Below are 25283 nucleotides of genomic sequence, written 5' to 3' on the forward strand. Positions count from 1 at the left end.
GTTTCTTGGCAGCATGCAAACATGCAGCACCTCACCAGCCACCCTTTCTCTGATACCTTTTTACAGACTTTCAGACTTGTCTTTTTTCTGGCTCCAGTTTCTAGCCTTCTATTGCTCAAGCCTATTCAATCTAGTTTCTGAAACCACAAGTCTACTGAAGTCCAGTTTGCTTAGTTCCAAGTCGTCAACCACAGTGGTCGTTACTTTGTCCTCATTGTGCTCAACTTTGTGATTGACATGGTTGACCAGTCCTTCTTTCTGAAACACTTCTAGGGCTTCCAGTACCTTGAAGGTTAGCTATCTTCCTTCTCCTTCCCCACGTTACTTGGGTTTCTTCCTCACCTCTAGCTATATCTTCCATGTGACCTCATACAGTTTTCTGTTTTTCCCCTCCATTACTGTATTTCCAGTTTCTAACTCAGAGCTTCATTTAGTAAAAGTAAGGCATTATTCGGTGAATGAATGATAACTTCCATCCCCAGCACCTAACATAGTTCTTAGTTCATAGTTGGTAGGCCATGAAAAAAATTTTTTGTGAAATAGTTGGACATTATTATCCTCATTCTACAGTGAGTCAATGGAGGGCCCGAGAGGTAAAATCATTTACCTCTGACTTCACAGACAATAAATGAGTTGTGAGACACATTTCAAATTCTATGTCAACCCTGATGATTTGGTTTGTTTTTTTGTACCAAGGATTGAACTCAGGGGCACTTAACCACTGAGCAGCATCCCCAGCTCTTCTTTATTTTGAGACAGGATCTCACTGAGTTGCTTGGAGCCCCCCTAAATTGCTGAGGGTGGCTTCGAACTCTGGAGCCTCCTGCCTCAGCTTCTGGGATTACAGGCATTTGCCACTGCCATCCGCTCCCCACCCCAACCTTTACTTTTTCCTAGTTGTAAGTTTTCTCCTATCTAAGCTGCCTGTACATACAATTATATGTTTGTATCATTCTCTTTGGAGGGGAAACTGCCCCAGGTGGGGGAGGCAGGCAGCAGGGATCTAATCCTTATGGTGTTTCCTTCATACTTTGTTTTGCAAGGTGAATCAGTATTCATTGGCTTGTAATGATATGTTTTCAATTCATATTTGATCTAGGGAAAGAGTAGAACCAAATAACTGAATACATTTTTTTTTTTAAACTATGAATTTATCCAGAGAATCTAACAGAGGTTCCTCCTGGTCAATGAGGAGAACTTTGGGGAAAGATGCCCTTTCTTTGTGGCAGGTTTCTTTGAGCACGATCTACACACTCTCGGACAGAGCAGTTTTGACTCCATCCTTCTTCCATGGACTTCTGGCTATTTTCTCAGGTGCGTTCTTTGTAGAATCGGAAGCTGGTCTGTAAGAAAGCACACACCAACTGGAATGAAGTTTAAGGGTTATCAACTGTGGGCAAGGCCATCTCCCACAGCATGCAAGTGGGAAAGGCAGGAAAGGACAGGCTGAGGCTAGCTGTATCTCTGCGAAGAGCTGGGGGTCTGCGCCTTCTTTTGGACTTGGTAGGCCATCTGTGAGCGGCTCCCAGGAGAGCAGGCGCTGCGCTCTGGCTCTCGGCCTCTTCGGTAGCCACACACAGGCCCAAGGATGGAGTCCCCTCAGGCCAGGCCAGGGGATCCAGAGGGCCTTGCATGATGGGGGGAGGGGATCCAGTGGGCCTCACACGACCGGGGATGGAGCCCTAGGAGGCCCGTGGACACAGAGTTCCTCGCAGGATTGGGGATGGGCCCCCAGGCAGGACCGGGTTCGTTGCCGCCCCAGCTCTGGCACATCCTTCTGCACCGCCGTGTGCCTGCGCCTAACCGCAGCGCCGAGATCCAGGTGGACTAGGGCGGACCCTGGCTCCCGTCCTCTCCGCACGCCCCCGGCTACCCCTGAGGTGCCCTCCGTGGCGACGCCAGCTACGGTCCCGCGGCGCGGACGCTGGGGCGGGGAGGAACCCAGCAAGGCGTCCTCTGGGTGCCGCCTGGGGCGCCCTCGCCCTTCCGCCCGCCTCTGCAGCGTCGTGAATCACCGCGCAGCGGACAGCAGCGGCCGAGAACAAAGGTGCCTGCAGACTGGCCGGGGGACCGGGGGGCGGGACGCGGGGTGGAGGAGGGGGACCCGGGGCGGGCGGGGGACCTCGAGGGGGAGGGGGCGGACGGAGGCGGGACCGGTGGAGGCGGGGCGCCCGGCGGGGGCGGGGGCGCCGGTGGGGGCGGGGCGGGCGCCCGGCGGGGGAGGGGGCTCCGGTGGGGAGTGGGGAGTGGGGAGCGCGGGCGGCGGGGCGGCTAACGCGCAGAGGGCCTGGCCGGCCGGGCCGGGGGCGGCGGGGAGCGCGGCGGGAGGCGGGGCGGGGCCGGGGGCCGCGGCGGCAGCGGCGGCGGCGGCGGGAGGTGGGGCGGGCGCGGGCCGGGAGAGCGGGCGCGGGAGCGGCGGGAGCGGCGGGAGCGGGCGCGGGCGGCGGGCCGGGGCACAGCGCGGCGGGCCTGCGGGCGCGGCGGCGGGCGTGAGCGGCGGCGGGCGTGAGCGGCGCGGCGCGGGGCCCGCGGCGGCCAGGCGCGCTGGCGGCCATGGCGGTGGCGCTGGCGGGCCGCGGGGCGCGCGGCGGCAGGGGCCGGCCCCCGGGCGGGCGGGCGGAGGGGGCGGGGCCGGGGCGGCGGGCGGCCCGCGCGGCGGCGGCGGCGGCGGCGGCGGCGGCCGGGACCAAGCGGCGGCGGCGGCGGCGGCGGCGGCGCGGGGCCCTGGGGCTGATGGCGGCGGCGGCCGGGCCCGGGGCGGCGCTGTCCCCGCGGCCGTGCGACAGCGACCCGGCCACTCCCGGAGCGCAGTCCCCGAAGGTGAGCAGGCGGCGGCGGGGCCCAACGTCGGCGGCGGGCTGGGGCAGGGCCGCGCCCCGGTGGGGACGGGGGGCGGCGGGCGGCCGGGACGGCGGGCGGAGGCCCCGGGCCCAGGGCGCAGGCCCCCCGCCGCCCGCCCGAGCAACAAGTGCGCGCCGCGGTCCCCGCCGGGGGCGGCGTCCTAGGCCGCGGCCGGGACCCGGGCTGGGGCCGCCGTGGGAGGTGTCGGGAGCGGGACGAGAAGTGGAGAGCTCGGCCGCGGCGAAGGCGGGCGGCGGCCCTGCGCCCGCGGTCCCGGCCGCCCCGCTAACTCCCACCAACTTGGCGCCCTCCCGGGGGCGGGCGGACGCGGCGGTGGAACTCGGAGCCGCCGACAAGAGGAGGAAACCGACGGGAGGAGTGTCGCCGCGCGGACACTTGGCTTCTGGAGTGAGCCCGCGGTGTGGCACCCGGGTGGCCGGCAGGAAGGGCTCTGCAGACTTCGGACTTGGGGGAAGCGGCGGGCTGGGCACGGCCGCCCTCCCGGCAGAGGACCGCAGGTGGCGGCCTGGCGCCTCCGCTGCCCGGGGACCAGCTCTCCGCCGAGACGCCCGCCTGGTCCGAGAGGTCCCTGCACCGTCCTGGGACCCTCCAGGCTACAGGATCACGGCCCTGAAGGAGGATCCGAGGTCGCCGGACCCTCTGGCGCTCGGCCAGCGCCCCCGGAGCGCGCCTCTGCCTCTGGCGTGTCACCTGAAGGGTTTGATGAGAGGAGCTCACTGGATCCAAAGGTGGAGACCACCCATGAACTCTGCCTTGCAAATGTCTCTCTCTACACTCAGGATGCGTTTCAACACTCCTCCTTCCCAGTGTCCTGCCTTCAGATAGGTTCCTGAAGTTTGACCCCACTCTGGGATACAGAGAGAGACGCTGCAGGGTCTGTCTGCAAGAAGGCCAGCTATGTATGTGCTTCGATCCCATAGAAGTGCAGTTACAGTAGTCTGTACAGTGTGTAAAATTATGGTTTCAGTTTTTTTTGAAGTTTCTGCATTGTGTTTTTGTTTTTATCTACTTATTTTAAAAAATATTTATTTTTTAGTGGTAGTTGGACACAATGCCTGTATTTTACTTATTTTTATGTGGTGCTGAGGATTCGAACCCAGGGCCTCCCACATGCTAGACCAGCGCTCTACCGCTGAGCCTCAGCCTTTCTGTTTTTGTCTATTTTTGAGTGTCTAAATTTTTTTAGTCCAACAAAGGAAAATAAATAAATTGATGTAAAAATCTTTAAAAACGGATTGGAAGTGTGGCTTTTGGTAGAGCACCAGTTTAGCTTCTTGGAGGTTCTGGAATCCATCCCCAGCATCACATCTCTCTCTCTCTCTCTCTCTCTCTCTCTCACACACACACACACACACACACACACACCCACACACCCACACCCACATACACAAAACCACCACCAACAAAAAAATCCTGAAAACTGAAACAAGCAAAAAAGAAGATGATTAAATCCTTAAAAGTTCTCAAAGACTTGAGTGCCTGGATCTGTCTGGATCACTGAATGTGAAGCATTGCAGTTGTGATGCCGATCAATATACATTTTGGGAAAATGATTTTAGACTCTTTGAGTTGTACTTGGTTTTGAATCTTCAAGGGACTATTCAGGCTGTTTAACTGAATTCTTATTTTATGAGAACTGAAGAAGAGACTGCTTTATTTTGCTATTTGGAAAAGAAACTTTGTGAATTCCTGCCAACTGGAGACATTTGAGACTTTATCATCATCATCATCACACTTTTAAGTCACATTTATCAGACATTTACTTGCTCCCCCTTGCTACAGTGCTTCCCAGACGTCAACTCATTTAACCCTTGCACTAGACACATGATAGGAGCACACTATTGCCCTCCCTTCTTGGAGCAGCCACATGGGGAAAGAGGGCAGAGCCCAGTGAAACCCTTCAGGGCGGTCTCTCTGATATGCCTGTCCTGCCTTTTGATATTCTCTTGCAGGATGATTTTCAGTTTAAGATGTAACAAGAGGATGGTGGTGTTTAATAGTTGTTAGAAGCTACATTACTTGGGGGGGAAAAAAGTCTTGATTTTTAGACCTCAAATATTGGCTAATATGTAAATAAATCACTTTTCTAACATCTGATACCTCATTCGTTCCCTTGATGGAATTGTTGAACTTAACACCTTGATACTATCAAATAATGAATTGCACTAAAAATATATGAAAGCAGCTCCTTTTTGGATATGTGTATATCACTAAATGATTGATGATGCTTATTAGAATGTATTTTTGCTAAATTTTTGCAATGTAAAGAAAATGTGGTTAGGATTCATAATGTATTTTTAGCCCTCTGCTTTTCACAAGAATGTAAGTGCCTATGGCTGTGGATTGGAGTAGTCGTGAACCAGTTCTAAGTTGAATTAAATGCTGTACCTGGTCTGGTCCACAGCCTTGTCCCTGGCTTGAGTAGGAGGTTAGCTTCAGCTTCAGGGTGAAGGATCAGCTGACCTCAGTTGGTAAGAAATGAAAGTGGAGCTAGAGGAGAGATACAGATTAATGGAAAACTTTCTTATTTTATTTGGTTTGAAGATCAGGTTTTAGTTTTGTTGTAAGTCTTGCTTATGCCCAATTCTTAGTCCTTTTTAGTTACAATAGGAAGTTAATATTTGTATAACTAGTTGTTCTTAGGAAGCCTTTCACTCGATGAGACTCTTTGCAAACCTGGGAAGAAAACACAGTTATTCTTGTCTATTATTTAATCTCTTGTTTGTTGTTATTTTTGACTTAAATGTGTAGGAAGATAATGAAGATAATTCCAATGATGGGACCCAACCATCCAAAAGGAGGCGAATGGGCTCGGGAGACAGCTCCAGAAGCTGCGAGACTTCGAGCCAGGACCTTGGGTACTGTCACTTCGCTGCTCGGTGTTTGTTGTGACATTTCTCTTGTTTGCATCAATGCTCTCTTATTCTCTCCTCCCAGCTCCAGCTCTGGCAAAACAGTCATTAAAAAATGGTATTTTCTTCCTATTTTATAATGTGACTCCACAGTTGGTTTGCTGATGAATGCACTTAAAAATTATGGTAAAATATTTAAATAAATAAAACTCATCATTTTAATTCTTCTTAAGCATACAGATAAGTGGCATTAATTGCATTTACAATGGTGTGCGACCGTCACACCATCGTTTCCAGATGTTTTTTTAGTACCCCATAATCAAGCAGAAACTCCCCTTCTTCCCTCTAGTCCCTGGGTGCCCTTTTGCTTTCTGTCCCTGTGAATTTGATGGCCCTAGATACCTCATGGAAGTGGAACCATGCAATTTTTGTTCTTGCATGTGTTGATGTTTTCACTGAGCATCATGTCTTCAAGCTTCATCCATTTGTTGCATACGTCGCAGTTTCTTTTGTAAGTTGGAAGAATATTTCATTTTGTGTGCATATACCATATTTTGTTTAGTCATCATACGTTGGTGGACCTTTGGGTCATTTCCACCCTGTGGTTGGGGAGGGTAGTGCTGCTGTGAACACAAGGAAACAGAGTCCCTGTTTTCTGTTACTTGGGGTATATGCCTAGGAGTGCAAGCAATAGCTGGATCATATGGTACAAACTTCCCCATGATGGCTGAAGCACTCTGCATTCTTCCCAGCAATGCAGTCTCCTGTTTCTTCACATCATTGCAATTTTTTTATTCTCTTTTTCTTTTCAGTAGTGGTTTTCCTAAAAAATGTGAAGTGAGAATCTTATTGTGATGTTGATTTGCATTTCCATAATGACCAGTGATGTTGAGCCTCTTTTCATGTGCTTAGAGGCCATTTTCAGCTTTGGAGAAGTGTTCTGTGTCCATTTTTTATTTGGGTCACTTTTGTTGCTGAGTTTCAGGAGTTGTTTTTTTTTTCCTTTTAACCTGGGTATCAATCCCTTGTTAGAATAATGCCCAAATATTTCCCTCTCAGCTTCTGGGCTTTTGGTGTCATATCTAAGAACCCATTGCCAAATCAGAGTTCTCTAGTGAGCTCTTCTGTTTAAGTTGCTGACTATGTTGAGTTACCCTCTACCTGTGATAAGAGGTGGGGTTTAGCGTCACACTGCTGCAAGTGGCATCCTGCGCCCAGCTCAGCTCAGCTCTGGGAACGCTGTTTTCTTCATTTGCTGTGTAGATGGATAGACGCTGTCAACAGTGTTCCCTTCCTGCCCTTCAGGTAGAAGTCAGATTGGCCCAGATCCTGAACTCTGCGCTCTTTGCAGGGTTGAGAGAATGTGCTGGCACTTTCAAACTAGGTCCATTCCTTGCTTCTGGGTTTATGAAGTTTATATAAGAACAGGTAATCCTGGTTCCTAGTCCCCCACTTTGAGAAATAGATCTTCAGGGTTCTGCCTTCTCAGCTGTTGGTGGCTCACTGAGCAGCAGACCAGAGTCAGAAGTTGCTTACATTACACCTTGTGTAGATGCAATACTTGTAGTGAGTGTTAAGCCGGGAAGACTGAATGCAGAGCTGATAGCTGTGCCTTGCTTTGTCTCTTAGGCCTTTTTCCCCAGCATTTGTGAGTGTTAGCTCCTGTGGCTTACAGAAAATGTTTGTGATATTCCAGATGATTGTTTCCTAATTTTCTTTTATAAACATGAAATCAAGTTATAACAAGAATTTAAGTATTTAAATAGTTTTTAAATGGCCTCAAAAATAAAGGTGATTAAAATTTAGTAGAAGGCACACTTAAGGCATAACATGTTTCTGTGCTTAGTTTCAGTTACTATCCAGCTGAAAATCTGATAGAGTACAAATGGCCGCCTGACGAAACCGGAGAATATTATATGCTTCAGGAGCAAGTCAGCGAGTACCTGGGTGTGACCTCCTTCAAGCGGAAATATCCAGGTACTCCAGTCTTAGTTTGTGCAGTGGATCATGTCCGGCTCCCAGCTGGTAGCATTTCTTTGGATGGATCCTGGCACGTGAGTGCTTGCAGGGGCCTCGTGGTACGCTTTGCCCCTGAGCTCTGTGCCCACCCTCCTGTGACATGGCTTGTAGTCTTGTGCTTGCTGATTTTCAGTTAACTGCTGTCATTCATTACTGCTCTCTACTCTTGATTTGTTCTGAAGTCTCATAAACTGATTTAAAGGCAAAATGAGAAAGGTGAATTTCCTTTGGGAAATTTTAGAAAAAGTCATTTCATAGTCATGAGTTTTAAATTGTTTCCCACTCATTGTCCCTTGAGCTTTGGAGTCCTAATACAAGAAGGGCTACTTCTGGTGAACTCTGTTCATGCTGTTTTATGTTACCTGTTTGCTTTGGATTATTCTGTTTTAAGTTTCATTTTAACTTCTGTTTCTTGAATTCATGGGATTTTTAAAAAAAATATTTTAGTTGTCAATGGATCTTTATTTTACTTATTTATATGTGGTGCTGAGAATTAAACCCAGTGCCTCACACATGCCAGGCAAGGGCTCTACCACTGAGCCACAACCCCAGCCCTGAATTCATAGGATTTTTGTGTAATTTCCTTGATAATTGTTGGAATATGTAATATGAAATTTTTTTGAAAATCAAGTTTTTTTAATCTTTTAAGAGTTTTGCCAATGTATGATATTTCCCTATTTTTAATTATCTTTTTGTTATTTTCTTGGAGATTTAGAGAGACGAGATTTGTCTCACAAGGAGAAGCTGTACCTGAGGGAGCTGAATGTCATCACAGAGACTCAGTGCACTTTAGGTAAGGAAGGCCTTTTTGTGAATTTTTCCAGTTGAACATTGAGAGGTGATCGTGATGAGTGATCATCTCCTTTCCTCAGCTGTCTACAAAACTAATGAAGTATACTGAACTATTCAAATTCCAAATTGCTTATTTTTGGTTATTAAAATGCAAAGGAATATGAAGCTTATATTTTATATCAGAATTTTTTTTGATAATTGTCATAGAACTTCCAAAGTGTCATGTGTAAAATATGTAATTTTTAGAAAAAAGCATAAATCCTTCTCTATTTTTTGTACATTCCTGGGGATTGAACCCATAGTTTCTTTTTTTTTTTTTTTTTTTCAGTTGTTGATAGACCTTTACTTTATTTATATGCAGTGCTGAGAATTGAACCCAGTGCCTCACACATGCTGGGTGGGCAAGCTTTCTACCACTGAGTCACAACCCCGGCCCTGAACCCACAGATTCTTATCTCTTAACAGGCACTTTTAGCTGCATTTTTATATATTGGGGTGCGTGCCTAGGAGTACAATAGTTGCATCATATGGTAATTCTTATCTACCTGCTTTATTTGTAGTTTTCTTTCATAAGCCTTTTATTGTAACATGGCTACTTTTGATATAATGTAAATTTATGGGAGTTCAATTCTGCAATTGGTAAAATCTGTAACTTTGAGTTTTGAAAAGTACCTTCATAATTACAAAATTATGTACATTTAGATGCTGATGAGATTTTTGAAATGTGAATTGAATTGATTGTGTATAAGTAGTATATGGAATTTAACATTTTCTTAGACCTCTGATGTCCTATGTTGGTGGCAGTGTGTTTCATTGTTCAACAGTTATTTCTAAGTAAAGGGTTATATGTTTATAATACACAGACTGTAAGATAAATTGATTTGGATAAAGAGTTGGTTTATCTTTGAAAGATATCATTATTTTTAATTGTTTTTTTGTTGTGAATTTTTATTATTTTTAAATGTATTACAGAATTTTGCTTTGACTCTTTGAAAACCTTTTAAATGCAGTTTGAAGGATAAGCTAATTTCTGACAGTGGCCTTAGAAGAGTTTTTCACCTCCCTTTTGTCTGTAACAGGTTTAACAGCATTGCGCAGTGATGAAGTGATTGACTTAATGATAAAAGAGTATCCAGCCAAACATGCTGAGTACTCTGTCATTCTACAGGAGAAGGAACGTCAGCGAATTACAGATCATTACAAAGAGTATTCTGTAAGTAACTGAGGTGCCTGGCTTCTTTTGTTTGGGTTCGGGATACTGACATTTTGTAAAGTTATTTGTGACTTCCAACTTGAGTCTTTTAATTTCAGCAAATGCAACAACAGAACACTCAGAAAGTTGAAGCCAGCAAAGTGCCTGAGTACATTAAGAAGGCTGCTAAAAAAGCAGCTGAGTTTAACAGCAACCTGAACCGGGAACGCATGGAAGAAAGAAGAGCTTACTTTGACCTGCAGACCCACGTAGGAGGACTTAGCTCTGGGAGTCCCCGAGCCTACGCACTGCTCATTGTTGCAGTGGTTAACTCTCCTCTGTTGTCACTATTTTGGTACCAGCTCTGTGTCCTTTCCTCCCTTGAAACCACGATATGATTTTAATGGTTCTCGGCTGCTTTTTTGCAGTTGTGCCATCTCTTTCCCTTTATGGTGGTTGTGTGTCCCAGGTGACTGTGAGACATTTACATAGTAATTCATTTAGTTCTCACAGTAAACCACCTGAGGTTGCAGCTATTGTCATGTCATGTCATGGAGGAGAAGGTTGAGCTTCAGAGAGGTTTTATAAGCTGCCCTGGTTGCTGCTATTGTGTGGTCAGCGAGAGATCTGCCTTTCTTCAGAAACCGCTCTGGGGAACAGGAGAAGAGAATGCTCACATTGACCCCTTGGGCCATAACTCTCCCTGTCACTTACACTGTAGGAGTGTCTGGGGTGGAGGGCGCATGCAGTGGCCATACTTGGGGCTGCTTTTCCTGGAGCCTGGTTCCTCTCGTGGAATTGGATTTGCTCTTCTGTGTCGATACAGGTCATCCAGGTTCCACAAGGGAAGTACAGAGTGTTGCCAACAGAGCGGACAAAGGTCAGTTCTTACCCCGTGGCGCTCATCCCCGGACAGTTCCAGGAGTATTACAAGAGGTATTCTGGTAGTTCTTGTCACCACGGGTTTCAGACCCTTATGTACGGGTCTCCTAATGAATGTTGGGTGTGTAAGATAGTGTGTGGGGTTCATGTCAGTGTTCTTCATCCTCCCTGGTTCTGTGGTATAGAACTCCCATCAGCCAGAGTCTGAACACTGCCAGAGTGGCCGGACTGCCCTTGTCCCCACTTGTCCCATGTGGGTTCATCACAGATGGTGGCCAAGGGTTCTGCAGCACCTCATGGCCAAAGATGTGAGCCATGCCCAGAGCACTGGTGGCACCCGGGTCTTGTTGGGGACTAGACTTGCAGTGCACCTGCGATCTCCTGCTCAGCCTGCATTGTTCACCCTGCCCACAGGGTCCACGTTTGAGAAGCACTGACTTGACTGCAGAGGAGGTTAGAGCAGGAGCAGAGTGTCGACACGCGGGTACCCCTCATATTACCCGTTGGGGCTGGCCGCCGCTGCCAGTCTGCCCAGGAGTTGGGCTTATCCCCTGTGCCCAGTCTGAGTGTAACAACAGCAACACCTGGGTTAATGGGTTCGTTTTGTTTCAAAATCCCAGCTTTTCCTTCAGCTTTTTCACCTTACTTTAATAACATATCTTTGGGAATAGAAGGTGTTTGTTAGAGAATAGAATTTAAGATTATAGAGTTATACTTGAAAGTAAAATTAAAATCTTGGGCAGAAATTTTAATTAAAATTTTTTTTGGGGCGTCAGCCAATCATTAAATGTCATATGCTAGTCTCCCAACCCCCTTGTTTTCTGGTGTGCCATTTTAGTTGAAGGAGGTGCTGGTCCATTCCTTGCCTGCATGAGGTCTCTCCCAAGGGTGAGACAAGAGTTGTCCCTGAGTATCGACAGCCAGTTGAGAGCTGTCTGCCCTTAGAGAAGGGTTGGCCAGTCTGTAGCTCCAGGTAGAATAGGTGATTGAGTGTTAGCACACATGCTGCACATACACACTGAAGTAACTGGAAGTTAAGTTACTGGAAATTGTTTCTTCCGTTGTGTTTTCAGTGCTATTCCTGGGATTTACGTGCATGTGTGAGTGTATGTAGGGTGCATGTCAGCAGCTTCACGAGGTGGGCTGCTGCACTGTTCACAGGGAAGGCCTGCAGCAGAGTGCAGTGGCCGCCGAGGCCAGGGTGTGCTGGCCTCACTGCCTGTGCCCTCTTCTCCTGCTCACATTTTGGTATGTTTTTTTGGTTGAGGGTAAAAGGGAGAGACGTTAACTTTTTATAATAAGAATAAAATGCATATTTGTTCAGCAATTTCGCAAGGCCCAGTCTCCAAAAGTACAAAGGGGCTGGGGATGTAGCTGAGTGGTCAAGCTCTCTGGTACCAAAGGAAAAAAAAAAAAAAGAATCAAATGCATATTCTACACGATTAGTGAAAAAGAAATGTAAAAATGTTCAAGTTTCTTATTACCCCAACCTAATGATGAAAATGAAAAAATAATTATTTCTGATCACTTTTTGGAATGTGGGACTGAAAAGCTTCAGGCTGTTTTGGCAGCTGTAAGCTAGTTTGTATCTAATAGAAATGGAACAGTGAGAGCACTTCTCTGCACTTAGGTACTCACCAGACGAGCTTCGGTATTTGCCACTGAACACGGCGCTGTACGAGCCCCCCCTGGACCCCGAGCTCCCTGCCCTGGATAGTGATGGCGACTCGGATGATGGTGAAGATGGTCGAGGTGATGAGAAACGGAAAAATAAAGGCACCTCGGTAGGAATGCCTGTCTGTGCATGTGTGCTGGCTGTTTTCCTCAACGTTTGGTTGACCTGGGCACCATACTCTTTTTGCATGACTTCCTGAGCGTTCATCAGGAAAATTCACTGTGTGTGCTGATGTACATGTGCCCTGTGTGGCCATTGCTGTCTTACCTTCTGGCTGTGGGCAGGTGAGGTAGGAGCAGCGAGCATGAGTTCACTGTCTCTTGGTTTGGGGAGCACATTTACTGCTTCCTGGCTTGCCATGGAAGGTGCTGTAGTCACCAACACGTTGTACTGTTTGGTTCCCGGTGTGACTAAAATGCAGAGCAAGATGGTGGGAAGTTGGCACACTGTGAGTGTGGGCAGTAGGCACTGTGGACAGAGGACGTGGGAAGCATGCATGCTGTGGATGGACAATGTGGGAAGTTGGTGAATGTGGCATGGGAGGCTGGTGGGCTGTGGACGTGGGAAGTGGGCACACTGTGGACAGGGGGCTGGTGGGCTGTGGACGTGGGAAGTGGGCACACTATGTACATGGGGGCTGGTAGCTGTGGACGTGGGAAGTGGGTACACTATGGACATGGGGGCTGGTGGGCTATGGATGTGGGAAGTGGGCACACTGTGGACATGGGGTCTGGTGGGCTGTGGACGTGGGAAGTGGGCACACTGTGGACTTGGGGGCTGGTGGGCTCTGCAAGTGGGAAGTGGGCACAATGTGGACAGGGGGCTGGTGGGCTGTGGATGTGGGACGTGGGCACACTATGGACATGGGGGCTGGTGGGCTGTGGACATGGGAAGTGGGCACACTATGGACTTGGGGGCTGGTGGGCTGTGGACGTGGAAAGTGGGCACACTGTGGACAGGGGGCTGGTGGGCTGTGGACGTGGAAAGTGGGCACACTGTGGACATGGGGGTTGGTGGGCTGTGGACGTTGGAAGTGGGTACACTGTGGACGGGCAGGCTGATGGCCTCTGGACGTGGAAGTGAGCACAATGTGGACACGGGGCTGGTGGCCCGTGGACTGGGAAGTGGGTACACTGTGGCATGGGAGGTAGGTGGGCTGTGGATGTGGGGAGTGGGTGCATCGTAGACTTGGAATGATGGTGTGCTGTGGATGGAGGACATGGAAGTGGGTGCATGTGGACGTGAAGGAAAACAGCTCCTGGCAGTGACTCAGGTTTGACCCCGTGTGAACAGGCTCCAGTTTTCTTAGAAGTGCACTTTAAGTAGCTCACTCCTCACACTTCATACCAAGATGGCCAACCTGGACCTGAGGACATGCTGCCACTGACTGGCCTCATATCTCTGTCACCAGCAGCCTCTGGAATGTTTGGTCATCCATGTCACATAAGATATGACACTCCTCAGGTGACCAAGCTTGAGGAGTGTCACTCCGTTCAGCATTTGGGGAAGTATTTTGACAACATGCTGATACTTCTAACTTGCATAGAATTTGATCTTGCAGGTTTGCTAAGAGAATTTATTCTAAGGACTCAATCAGATGCTGGCAGAATTTAATTAGAAAAAAATTGTTAACATTTGAGTGTTAACAGTATTTATCATAGTGGAAGTTAGAGATCGATTTTAGTGTTCACTGTGGGTGCTATTAATTTATAGGATAGAACGGCAGTTCAGAGAATAATTAGTGATAGAAAATGTACATATTGCTTTACAAAAATGTTGACGCCTGCATGCACATTGACGCAGCATGATCCAGGCCCATTATAAGGGTAGATGTGTGTGTCCGAGAGCACTCAGGCATCTGCAGAATGGAAACGCCAGAAACACACGTGCCAGGTTTCTGTTCATGTCTAAAAGGCTCAGGGGTCACTCCAGGGAAACTGGGCTGCTGACTGGGCTGCGCAAAGTAACCCCACAAGAGACACAAATACCTTTTTCTTTGGGGTCGCCGTGACGGCTCCTCTGACCTTAAGGGTCCATAGAGAGAGAGAGAGCGAGAGCACGCGCTGACCCCTTTTATTGAGGAGAAGCTATTCAAATGAGGCAAGGGGTCAGGTTTCAGGGGGCTGAGTCTATCTTCATGATGTCCACTGTCAGCAGGTTGACTGACACCTGGGTAGGCCACACCCAAGGGCACAGTAAGAGAAGGGGACACACACAAGGAACTTCCATGGAAGATTCTATCCTAAACAGGGCAAGGGGTTATGTTACAAAGGAACAGGTGAGCGTAGCTCCACCCATGGGGCTGTAGCAAGACACACCCATGCACGAGACACCGACCCTCAGACCCAAGAAGGGTGGGGAAGGCTCTGCCACATTTCTGTGACTGAGCACCTCAGCACCCAGCTGGGGAGTGTGACCCAGTCATGTGCAAGGTTGATCTCCCACAACACGGGAGACACATTCACGAACCCTGCCACGTCTCAGGGTGTTTAATAGGTGGCTGTGGATAGCCTCATTTTTTCACTTATAATTTTCATAATTTATATGAACACAACATTGTAACTCTAGTTAGGAAACTTTAAATTATGAAATGAAGTAAATGAATAGATGTTGAGGTCTTAAACTTTGAACATGTAAAATATGTCAGCTACTATTATAGATTGTTGGGATGCTGGCCCTGCATAATTAAATTTTATTGAAAAAATGTGTATTTGAAGGACTTTCTGAATAACCTTTACTATTTAGTGAAAACACACACACTTATTTGTAATCATACAAAATATGCTTCCTTGTGATTAGAGAAATGGTGATGAAGTTGTGTGTTGGTGCAGTAATAGCAGAAGAAGGTGATTCTGTTCTGGTTTTCTTGAGTCCACAAGAGCTGAGTCAGGCATTGACTGGCAGAAATGGAATTAGCTTGAAATTATATTGTACTGATAATAATAATATAAATATATATATATTTTTGGTACTGGGTGTTGAACTCAAGGGCACTCCACCACTGAGCCACATCCCCAGCCCTACTTATATTGTATACAGAGACAGGGTCTCACTGAGTTGCTTAGGGCCTCGCTAAGTTGCTGAGGCTGGTTTTGAACTCCTGATCCTCTTGCCTCAGCCTCCTGACCCGCTGGAATTACTGGCGTGTGCGACCACACCTGGCCGGGGAAAAGTGATTTTTAACCTGGTGCATTTTAGTCTCACGAGAGACAGGTTTCTTCTATACAGAATGACCTTTATGCTTTTCAAAGGATGAAACATTTAAAACATGTTTTCCATGGTTTTAAAGCTTGGGACTCAGGTCTGTCTTGATTCTTGTGCTGCAGGACAGCTCCTCGGGCAACGTGTCTGAAGGGGAGAGTCCCCCTGACAGCCAGGAGGACGCCTTCCAGGGAAGACAGAAGTCAAGGGACAAGGCTGCCACTCCGAGAAAAGACGGCTCCAAGCGTTCTGTTCTGTCCAAGTCAGTTCCTGGGTACAAGGTAGAAGAAAAAAGCCCCTGACGGCTTCCTTACTGAGCAGCCTCTCCCCTGAAGCTGTTAGCTCTGCACCTCACGACCCGGAGCCCTTGCTTGCTGCAGCTCACTCCTGTCCTGTGCTGTGCGCCTTCTGCCGCTCTCTTTTTGCTTCACTTCCCTGGTGGCTTTCCTGTCACTTGGCTATGGTTTAGCTTCTATTTTCTGTGTATGTACAATTTACGAGTCTCTTTTCCTTCTGAGTAACAACCAGGCAAGTATGGGTTCTGAAAAGGTCCCTTCTCCGGGGCTCCATGTTTTCTTCCCCGACACCTCAGATGCCGTGGCTGTAGGCAGGCCTGTGGGCCAAAAGTGGGGGTGTGTCTGTGCAGTGCCTTTAAGAAAGATGGGGCCTGGCCTCAGGCTGGGGCCAGCTGGATGGAGCTGACTCTGGATAGAAAGCAGACCTCGACTTAGGCTGTGGTGGTTTGTGGCATGACTTTGGCAGGACAAGGATTGGAACGCAGTGTTTACTTCTTCATCCAGTTGTTCTCAGAGTAAGGTGGCAGCTTGCCAGCAGCCGTGGGGGCTGGTGTTCCTGTCTCACTTGACAGAATGGGAGGACCTGGAAGGGGGAGAGGTAGCCGCAGGCCTGCTGTGGGGTGGCAGGAGAGCGCAAAGTGGTTGGCTGGAATGGGTGGGGACACGCACTTCATGGCGGTCTGTGGAGGGGCGCTGGAGGAGGCTTCAGCTCAGGTGGTGAGAAGGCTTGGCTGAGTGAGGTTGTTGGACCCTGTTGGGTGTCAGCATCGTGACTGTGAAGCCACCCACGGCCACAAGCTGAAGTGGGCTGTTAGCCATCTTCCTCTCCCCAAGAACCCTTGCTAGCAGTTCATCTACCTTTCTTTTCCTGAATTCAAAATAAAACACCCCCCCCCCCAATGAGCATATTCCATATTTTATTAGAAAATGCCTTTATGTATTCAACTTAAAAACACAGGTTTCTGCAGGCCGTGACAAGCAGATTGGAGCTGTGTCCTGCAGGGGTCGCCTTCCACGGTGGCTTCAGCAGGCTGCAGCTATGTGATTTTTGTACTTGTTTTTACATATATAGCTTTTCTAAGTTTTTTAAACTAAAGATTTAAGTTAATCCTTAATGACTGAAAGCAAATGAACTCCAAAGATTAAATTTCAGAAATGTAATGAGTGAGTGTGCTCATGGTCCAGGAGCGTCCACTCTGAGTGGTGGCTCAGAGCACACGGTCCTAGCTCTTCAGTGTGAGTGGATCTTACAACAGGCCTGTCTGATCATGGGTTAAAAGAGAATATTGAAACAGATATTTTCATACTGAAAGTGAAGAACGATCCACGTTATCATTGACTTAATAGATAAGAAATTATATAGATTAATCTAAACAGTACTCCAGGGAGTCTGATATGCAAACTACACATTTTATAATTTTATGTGAACATTTAAGTATTTCAAGGGTGGGAACAACTAGTGTCTAGACAAATACTTTAATGTGAACATGTTTATTAAAAGCTTAACCTCTCTCTGAAAAGTATTAAGCCAAGACGTGCCTAAATATGAGGGAATTCCAAGCTGACGCTCACACAGACACACTGGGGTAGGGGTGAGAAGCGATAATTCATCTGAGAGCTCCACGAGTGCTTACCCGTAGTTTGTAGGACAGTATTGTTTGGGTTACATTAACCTGAAATTAAAGCATAATCGTTAGGGTTCTGGGCTGTTAAGTACGTGATTAAAATCTATATTATCTTAGTGCTACCATGAATGTCTCACTTATCTTTGGCTGTTTTTCAAGAAGGAAGATAAGTGTATTGTGAGCCTTTTATTTGAGATGCTGAACTGCGAGTGAGTGTTTTACTTTTCTTGTCATCAGTGAAACTCTGATGTCTTTCTGGTTTTTTGAAGTAGAACCTAGTGTCTGGGTCAGACCCACAGTTCTGTCCATGAGTCTCCAGGGCGTCTGCACTTGGCTTCCCTCCTCCTCCCTCCCCTGCAGTCCAGGGGAAGACCTTCCTCCTCTGCCCACCTTGGTGGCTCTCCTGGGCCAGGTCCTGGGTATAGGCCTGGGCCTTGCAGAGAGCCCCAATGCTCACACGCACTGAGGAAACGCTGCAGCACTCTGTCTTCTCCCCTCTTCTCTCTCTCTTCCTCTTTCCATCAAGAAGACTGTTGGGTGAGAAAAATTGTAAGTTGTTTAACAAAACATGATTTGAACTTAGAAGTAAGCCTAGAACCTTCTTAGTGTTCCTTTTATCATAGGCATTTATGTATATTTTAATGATTGTAGAACTTGAATTGCTCTAGAATGTGAATGCCTAGCCTTGCGCTGTACCCTTTGACTTTTGTTTTGTAAAGGCACTCCTATGAGGAGTTCTCCTTTTAGAATGTTGTATAGTTACTTCCCTGACTTCAGTGGGAGAAAGGAGTGCTTGCTACACCAGTATGTAACTGAAAACCACACGTGTTAAGTGCGGGTGTCTTCATGTCCAGTACAGTACCATACCCAGAAGACTTCTCAGTTTTGGTGGATGGAGAGGCAGTTATAGATGGGATCACAGAAGTGCACTTAGAGCCGTTTCTCACTGGGGTGCAGAAACACAGTGGGAAGGGTGTGCCAGGAGGTAGGGGTACCCAAGAGGGCAGCTCCACTGCAGGACTTGAGGTCGGAGCATGTGACTCTTATCCTTTTTTTTGGGGAGCAGGGTATGAAGATACACACGTAGGAGATGTAGAATAGTTAATGGTGACATTTTATATGTATGTTTAACTTCCATGATATTTATTATTTTGTAGAGACATTTGTGATTGTTTAGATTCATTGTTTTTATCATTATTTATGTATAAGGTTGACTTTTTAAAATAAATAAGCCAAAAATTCTTTTTGAATGCCTCTGTCATCTTTTGCAAAGAAGGAAATCTAAAAAAATAAAAAAAATGGAAAGAATTAAGAATAAATTCTTCAGGCCTAACAGGTTTTGAAGGTGGCAATGAGACATTTCAAAGCTGGAATATGTTATACAAAGCTTGAGTTTTCTTTAGATTCCTCTTTGGTGCAGTAACTTAGGAAGAGGATTACAAGGTGAATTTGGCTGTATTGGAATAAAGCAGAAACATGATCATTCTAGTTCACTGTGGGTTCCCTCCTGCCCAGGCTCCTTCTTGACCCCACTTGCTCCTCCTTTCCTACCCGGTATGTGCATGCGGACAGCCTGCACCATCTGTAGGCTGTGCTGCTCAGGCACCCTTCCTGTCCTGACAGTTTTACCTGTAGGGAACCCTTTTTCCGTTGTTCTTTCCAATGTGATGCCAAATACGTTTAAAGCCCAGGTACTGTGCGTGTTTTTAGTCTGAAAGATAAGTAGTACTCCAAAAATGTGTATTTCTTAAGTGACAACTTTTCGCTTATCTGAAACCTTGTCCTTTTTGTTCTACCCCATAGTGACTGTGTTTGTCCGTTAGCATAGGATCTTCTAATTTATTAAATATACAAAGAGTAATCACAACTCAGTTTTCCACAAACACTTATGCATATGATCATGTTCAAGACATCTTTCAAATAAAAATGTTAAAATACTGTTTTTTTTTTAAATATCAAGTTTTTCATCTTTGGAAATATCAGGATTTTAAAACAGTACATAAATTGCTTAAAACTTAGCTTAACTTTCATGTAATATCATTTGGTGATGAGGATTTTCTCTTCCACTTAATAGTGACATTTGATTTTGTGTTTTGTTTTTGCTTCCGGTTAATTATACAGACAGTACGATATGTATGTCGCAAGTGAAGAATGCTACGTTTAATCTTAACACGAGATCATGCTGTTTACTAAATTTTAAATGAATTCTAAGACTTTCATCCATACGCTGTTTTCTGTTCTGAGCAGACTCTTGTCCAGTTATGTCTTTCAAAGTCCTCAATAGTGAGTTCCCAGAAGTAAAGATAAGGTGATAAAGTAACAGTCCCCTGAACCCACAGCAAGCTCCTGCATGAATTTACAGTCCTCTTCTACCCTTCCAGCCAAAGGTCATTCCAAATGCTCTATGTGGGATTTGTCTGAAGGGTAAGGAGTCCAACAAGAAAGGAAAGGCTGAGTCACTTATACACTGCTCCCAGTGTGATAACAGTGGTAAGTACGGTGACATCTTCTAAGATTATGACCCCACCCTATTTGTTGCTTCAAAAACTAGAGTTTGTAGAAGTCAGTTGGACTTCAGTTCAGTGGTCATGCAGTAACAGGGTAATCTTGTGTGACAAGGCTGGGTGTTTTCTTCTACATTGTGTTTTTGTATCTTTGGTGATTTAAGTACTGTAGCCATTGTTGGCAAGTCCTGAAGCAGACCAGTATTTTATGTGCCAAATTAGTTAAAAGCCCTTTGTGAAATGCTACTGTTGGTTTTGATTTAGGCCATCCTTCTTGCCTGGACATGACCATGGAGCTTGTTTCTATCATTAAGACCTACCCATGGCAGTGTATGGAGTGTAAGACATGCATTGTATGTGGACAGCCCCACCATGAAGAAGAAATGATGTTCTGTGATGTGTGTGACAGAGGTTATCATACTTTTTGTGTGGGCCTTGGTGCTATTCCATCAGGTAAAGATTTTAAAAGTGCATTATCTTTGGTGAGACTCTCCCAGCATCTTCTTAAGGCTGCATAGACACTCTAATGACATGAAGGCATGGCCCGCAGACCATTCTGTCCAAACATGGTAGAAGCCATTATTACGCAGGTCACGCCTACCTTCTTTTCATCTTTAGACAAATACAACTAAAAGATAAATGTCAGAGCACCTAGGCTGCTTTGGAAGTACAGTTCAATGTACAGAATGAGCTGGTGTTTTCCTGCTGAAATAGCTAAAGTACTTTAAGAGCCATCAGTTTGTTTTAGTGCTTTGATTTTATTTTTATATGTCAACTATCTAGAAACTTAGATTGCTTCACCTTACACATTAGAACATATATCCATAAACTGAGGCATTGCGACAATTCCAGGTAACTTTAGAATTAGAACACAATCGGTCAGTTACAGTAATTGGACTAAGACATTACACAGATAATTGTGTAACTTTAGAACTTATTTGCATAGTTAACACTGTATGATACTCTATAAAATATATGCCTAGATCTGTTTCCCGGGAACCACTGAGAAGCAAGCAAGTTAAATAATTATTTAATGTTCTGTAGAAATCCAGATCAAGTATGTAGTGCAGCCTCTCCTGCAGTTAAAACTTTCAAATCGCTGTGTCAGCACAGTACACCAGGATTTGAGAATGCTGTTGGAGCAGCCAAGAAAAAAGCTGAAGAACGCCAGATTCTGTGCTAGGTTTTGCATTAGGATTTGATTACTGAGCTTACCGGTCATCTTAAGGGACATTTACATAAATCCACCGGGGATCATCACTAGTGACAGCTAAGGAAGGAGACCTAAATGGTTTAATATTCAGTCCTATAAAAATAAGATTCCACTCTATATTAACTAACAATTTTTCTCCTAGGTCGCTGGATTTGTGACTGTTGTCAGCGAGCCCCCCCAACACCCAGGAAAGTGGGCAGAAGGGGGAAAAACAGCAAAGAGGGATAAAATCCTTTTTGGGGGGCTCTAACGCATATGCACTGAAGTGGAATATTTGGTGCTGATTTATTTAAAACAGCCTCATTTTTATGCCAATAAAGGATTTTTGAAATTAACTCTGAGCTTAAAATCTGCTAGTTGACTCATTTCATTATAAGCTACTCTTACCCTTGAACCTAATTACAGGTAAGGAAACTGCAACTATTCCAAAAAAATATTTTTTTCTTTAAATTTCAGCGGTTTGGTTTTCTCTAAAAAATTGAGTAGCAATATTTAGCAACTTAATTGGAAATATTTTAACTTTTAGACTGAAAAACTACTGTTTTTACCCTTTCCACTCTGTGGTGGTGCTTCTGACCTGCCATAAGCAGTAAAACAAAAATCACCTAATAACTAAAGAACTTTAGTGATAGGAAGCCCAAAATGATAAAATGGCAAATGGCCTGATAAGACTGGTGCAGAGGGGGATCTAGAATTGTACACATAGAAGATAATACATCCCTACTTGGGGCAGACTTGGGTCTTTAGTCCATGTTCAGGGAAATTTAAGTAAATCATTGCATTTCGGACTTGATTTTAGTAAGAACTCCTGAAAACATGCTGAACTTCATATTTTGACTTCTTTTATGTAAGCTTTAGTTACTGTAATAGCTTTTAGGTTGCCTGACAAACTGATCATAATGGAGATTCAATGTTTAATTGGGCATTTCCGTTTATAGAAATTTGGCGCTTCAAAAGAAAAACTACTACCTGCTTTTCCTATTTGGGGGATGTGAGGTAACAAAATGGTATGGCTTTATTTTTCCACCCCTCCTCTAGAGAAAGGAACCAGAATTCAGCCAGGTTAAAGTAGCCAGGTCCCTCCACAGACTGCGGGCACTGCTCTGGAGTGCTGTCGGGGGTCAGAACAGAATTTCCAGTACCAGTTTCAGAATGCTGATTAGTATGGTCCAGAGCACAGACTCCTCCTCCGGTGCCGCCTCCTCGGGGCTGTAGGCCTGCTTCTGGCCGGCCTCGGCGCCCTCGGCCGAGTAGGCGGCCTCGCCGAAGGGGTATTGGTCCACCGTCCTGTCGAAATAGACCCTCATCTCGAAGTCGCTCTCGTGGTGCGACGGGTGTCCGTAGATGCCTATCCCCACGGGGCGCTGGAAGTGGGCAGGGATGAAGACCACGTCCTGGCCGCAGGTGGCCGACTGCAGCTCGTAGTCATCGAAGCTGGGGTGGAGGGTGCGGTCGGACACGTACAGGTCGGCGTCCCCTCGCAGGCTCTGCATCCTCAGGACCACCTTCCCCTCGTGGTTCAGCCTCAGGTAGCTGTAGTTTCCCGCCCCAATCTGGCCCTGAACCACGTGCAGGAGGAGCCACTCTTCGGGAACGTCATCAGCTTCCGAGCACTTCACCAGGGCCACCGCCTGGGAGGCCAGCAGCAGGAGCAGGGCCCTCCAACAGGGAGCCGCCATCCAGGGCCCGGCCATGGCTGGGCATTCAGCTCCGGCTCTTTCTCATTGGCTCCTCATCGGCGCTGGGAAAAGCACAAGTCATAGGTTGAACCCGGGGCCAGGTTCACACAGTGAGGGGCTGCACGGAGGAGAGCAGGGGCGGGGGAAGGGGGGAGGAGAGGGGGAGGAGGAGAGCAGGGGCGCACAGCAGAGATAGGAGAGCAGGGGAGAGGGAGGAGAGCAGGGGAGGGGAGAGGAGAGCAGGGCCGCACAGCAGAGATAGGGAGGAGAGCAGGGGAGAGGGAGGAGAGCAGGGGCGCACAGCAGAGATAGGGAGGAGAGCAGGGGAGAGGGAGGAGAGGAGGGGCGCACAGCAGAGATAGGGAGGAGAGCAGGGGCGCACAGCAGAGATAGGGAGGAGAGCAGGGGAGAGGGAGGAGAGGAGGGGCGCACAGCAGAGATAGGGAGGAGAGCAGGGGAGAGGGAGGAGAGCAGGGGCGCACAGCAGAGATAGGGAGGAGAGCAGGGGAGAGGGAGGAGAGGAGGGGCGCACAGCAGAGATAGGGAGGAGAGCAGGGGAGAGGGAGGAGAGCAGGGGCGCACAGCAGAGATAGGGAGGAGAGCAGGGGAGAGGGAGGAGAGCAGGGGGAGGGGGGAGGAGAGGAGGGGGAGAGGAGAGGAGGGGGAGGAGAGGAGGGGGAGGAGAGGAGGGGGAGGGGGGAGGAGAGCAGGGGTGCACAGCAGAGATGGGGAGGAGAGCAGGGGAGGGGGGAGCAGGGCGGGGGAGAGGAGAGTAGGGGGCGGACAACAGAGATGGGGAGGAGAGCAAGGAGGAGAGGAGGGGGCGGACAGGAGACAGGGGAGAGCAGGAAGGCGGGGAGGAGAGCGGGGAAGCGGGGAGGCGGGGAGGAGAGACGGGCAGGGACAGCAGAGCAGGGGGCGGGGACAGCAGAGCGGGGGCGGGGACAGCAGAGCAGGGGGCGGGGACAGCAGAGCAGGGGGCGGACAGCAGAAGGGACAGGACCCCAGCGGACAGCAAGAGGCGGCAGCCAGAGGGGCGGCGCGGCCAGGCGCGGGGCCAGAACGCTGCGCGGGCGCGGCGCCGGGAGGGGCAGATCCACGCGCGGGACTCACCACCGCGCTTCGCCTGCAGCGTCGGGCCGGCAGGGCTCCGCACCAGCAGGCGGAAGGGAGGCGGCGCCCGGAAATGAGGCGGCCGGAAGTTGGCGGGCGCCGGCTCTCGCGAGACCGTCGGGGGCGTGGCCCTGGGCCGTCCTCCTGTAACCACGGCGACGCGGCGGGCGCGGGCCGGGCGCGGGCCGGGCACCTGGGTTCGGGCCTGTTGGGCGTCGCCGCAGGGCTCCGGGGTCCGCGGGACCGCAGGTGAGGACGCCAAGGGCTCGCCGCTGTGCCTGTTCCCCTCACCGTCGGGGTGCGGCGCCGCCGTATGCCTCGGGACGCCCTAGGTGCGCCCGCCGTAGTGTCCCTCCCAAGCCTGGCCTCGCCCTGGAACCTGACGCTCGCTGTGCGGACGGTGGAACATAACGTGAAAGTGTGGTCACCTTGCGCCTGATGGGTCCTGAGCTCCGCCCTGAGGTCACCCTGGCAGGATTGGGGGTCCTGAGCTGTGCCTTGGGATCACCCTTGCAACACTGGCGTCCGGATCTGTCCCCTAACGTCACTCTAGCATGCTTGGGTACCTGAGCTAGGCCCTGGGATCAACCCTGTGCCCTTTGGTATCCTGAACTGTGCCGGGAGATCACATTTGTATACTCGGGGTTCATGGATTGAGCCTGGGGTCATCCTTGCACACTTGGAGGTCCTGAGCTGTGTCCTGAGATGTCTCTCTTGTGCCCTTTGGTCCTGAGCTATGCCCTGCTGTCATTCTTGCTTCCTTGAGGATCTTCAGCTCTGCTCTGGGGTCATCCTTGTTCTCTTGGTGATTCTGAGCTGTGCTGTGTGGTGACCCGAGTCCCTGGATTCCTGAACTCTACCCAGTGGCTACCCCAGGTTGACCTGAGGTTACCTTATCATCACCCTTTTATACTTACAAATATATATTTTACTTCTCAGTGGCCAGATCCCATCTCTGGTCCTGTATCTGCACTAGAAGTGGACCTCACACACAGGCCCTCATGTTATGAATTAGCATCTCATCCAGCAGTTGTGGTCCCCAAATAGCCCTGCACTTCTCTAGCACCCTGTCTCCAGAACCTGTGTCAGCTGCAGAGCTGAGCTGTGGTGGGCTCTTCCCACTACTCACTGCTTGTCTGTGGACTCAGTGAGGGCCTGAGCCCTGCGGTCTCTGCGGATGTGCCCTCTGTGAATTTGGAAACATGAACCACACTGGCCAGCAGGAGAAAGGCCAATCAAGGAAACCTATGTTGAGGGATGCTTTGGATTAGGCAGCTGCACAGATAGGAGAGAGTGTCTGCTGTCTCAGTTTCCCCCCACGTAGCAGGCCTCTGTTAGATTTGGTTTGGGAAAGGAAAATGAGGTCAACCAGGATTGT

General features: G+C 48.4%; 3 protein-coding genes across 12 annotated transcripts in view; 2 read left to right on the forward strand and 1 right to left on the reverse strand.

The window, feature by feature from the left end:
* Window positions 1-2716: 2716 nt before the first annotated feature.
* Window positions 2717-21454, forward strand: Phf10 (PHD finger protein 10). Of its 2 annotated transcripts, none has more exons than XM_046449395.1 (12): window positions 2717-2820; window positions 5614-5720; window positions 7561-7691; window positions 8443-8526; window positions 9605-9738; window positions 9837-9986; window positions 10544-10653; window positions 12230-12383; window positions 15601-15756; window positions 19778-19886; window positions 20165-20353; window positions 21256-21454. In XM_046449395.1, exons 1-12 carry the CDS (start codon window positions 2734-2736, stop codon window positions 21339-21341), a joined length of 1497 nt encoding a protein of 498 aa, XP_046305351.1. In that variant the 5' UTR covers window positions 2717-2733; the 3' UTR covers window positions 21342-21454. The 2 variants fall into 2 exon arrangements, with proteins under 2 accessions (XP_046305351.1, XP_046305352.1); XM_046449396.1 differs by having other exon boundaries at window positions 8449-8526.
* On the reverse strand, window positions 20639-23994 carry CUNH6orf120 (chromosome unknown C6orf120 homolog). Its single transcript, XM_046449397.1, has 2 exons — window positions 23906-23994; window positions 20639-22854 (listed from the first exon to the last, which is right to left on the reverse strand). Exon 2 carries the CDS (start codon window positions 22805-22807, stop codon window positions 22235-22237), a length of 573 nt encoding a protein of 190 aa, XP_046305353.1. The 5' UTR covers window positions 22808-22854; window positions 23906-23994; the 3' UTR covers window positions 20639-22234.
* Wdr27 (WD repeat domain 27) overlaps window positions 23798-25283 on the forward strand; it is a 148176-nt gene continuing 146690 nt past the window's right edge. For all 9 annotated transcript variants that reach the window (XM_046449383.2, XM_046449384.2, XM_046449388.2 and 6 more), the window contains exon 1: window positions 23798-24154. In XM_046449383.2, the coding sequence (XP_046305339.1) occupies window positions 23979-24154 (176 nt within the window). In that variant the 5' untranslated portion in view covers window positions 23798-23978. The remainder of the gene's footprint in view (window positions 24155-25283) is intronic.

Source organism: Marmota monax, unplaced genomic scaffold (assembly GCF_021218885.2).
Source record: "Marmota monax isolate L192 unplaced genomic scaffold, Marmota_monax_Labrador192_F-V1.1 WCK01_AAM20220418_F8-fsc00083, whole genome shotgun sequence".
Classification (NCBI taxonomy): Eukaryota; Metazoa; Chordata; class Mammalia; order Rodentia; family Sciuridae; genus Marmota; species Marmota monax.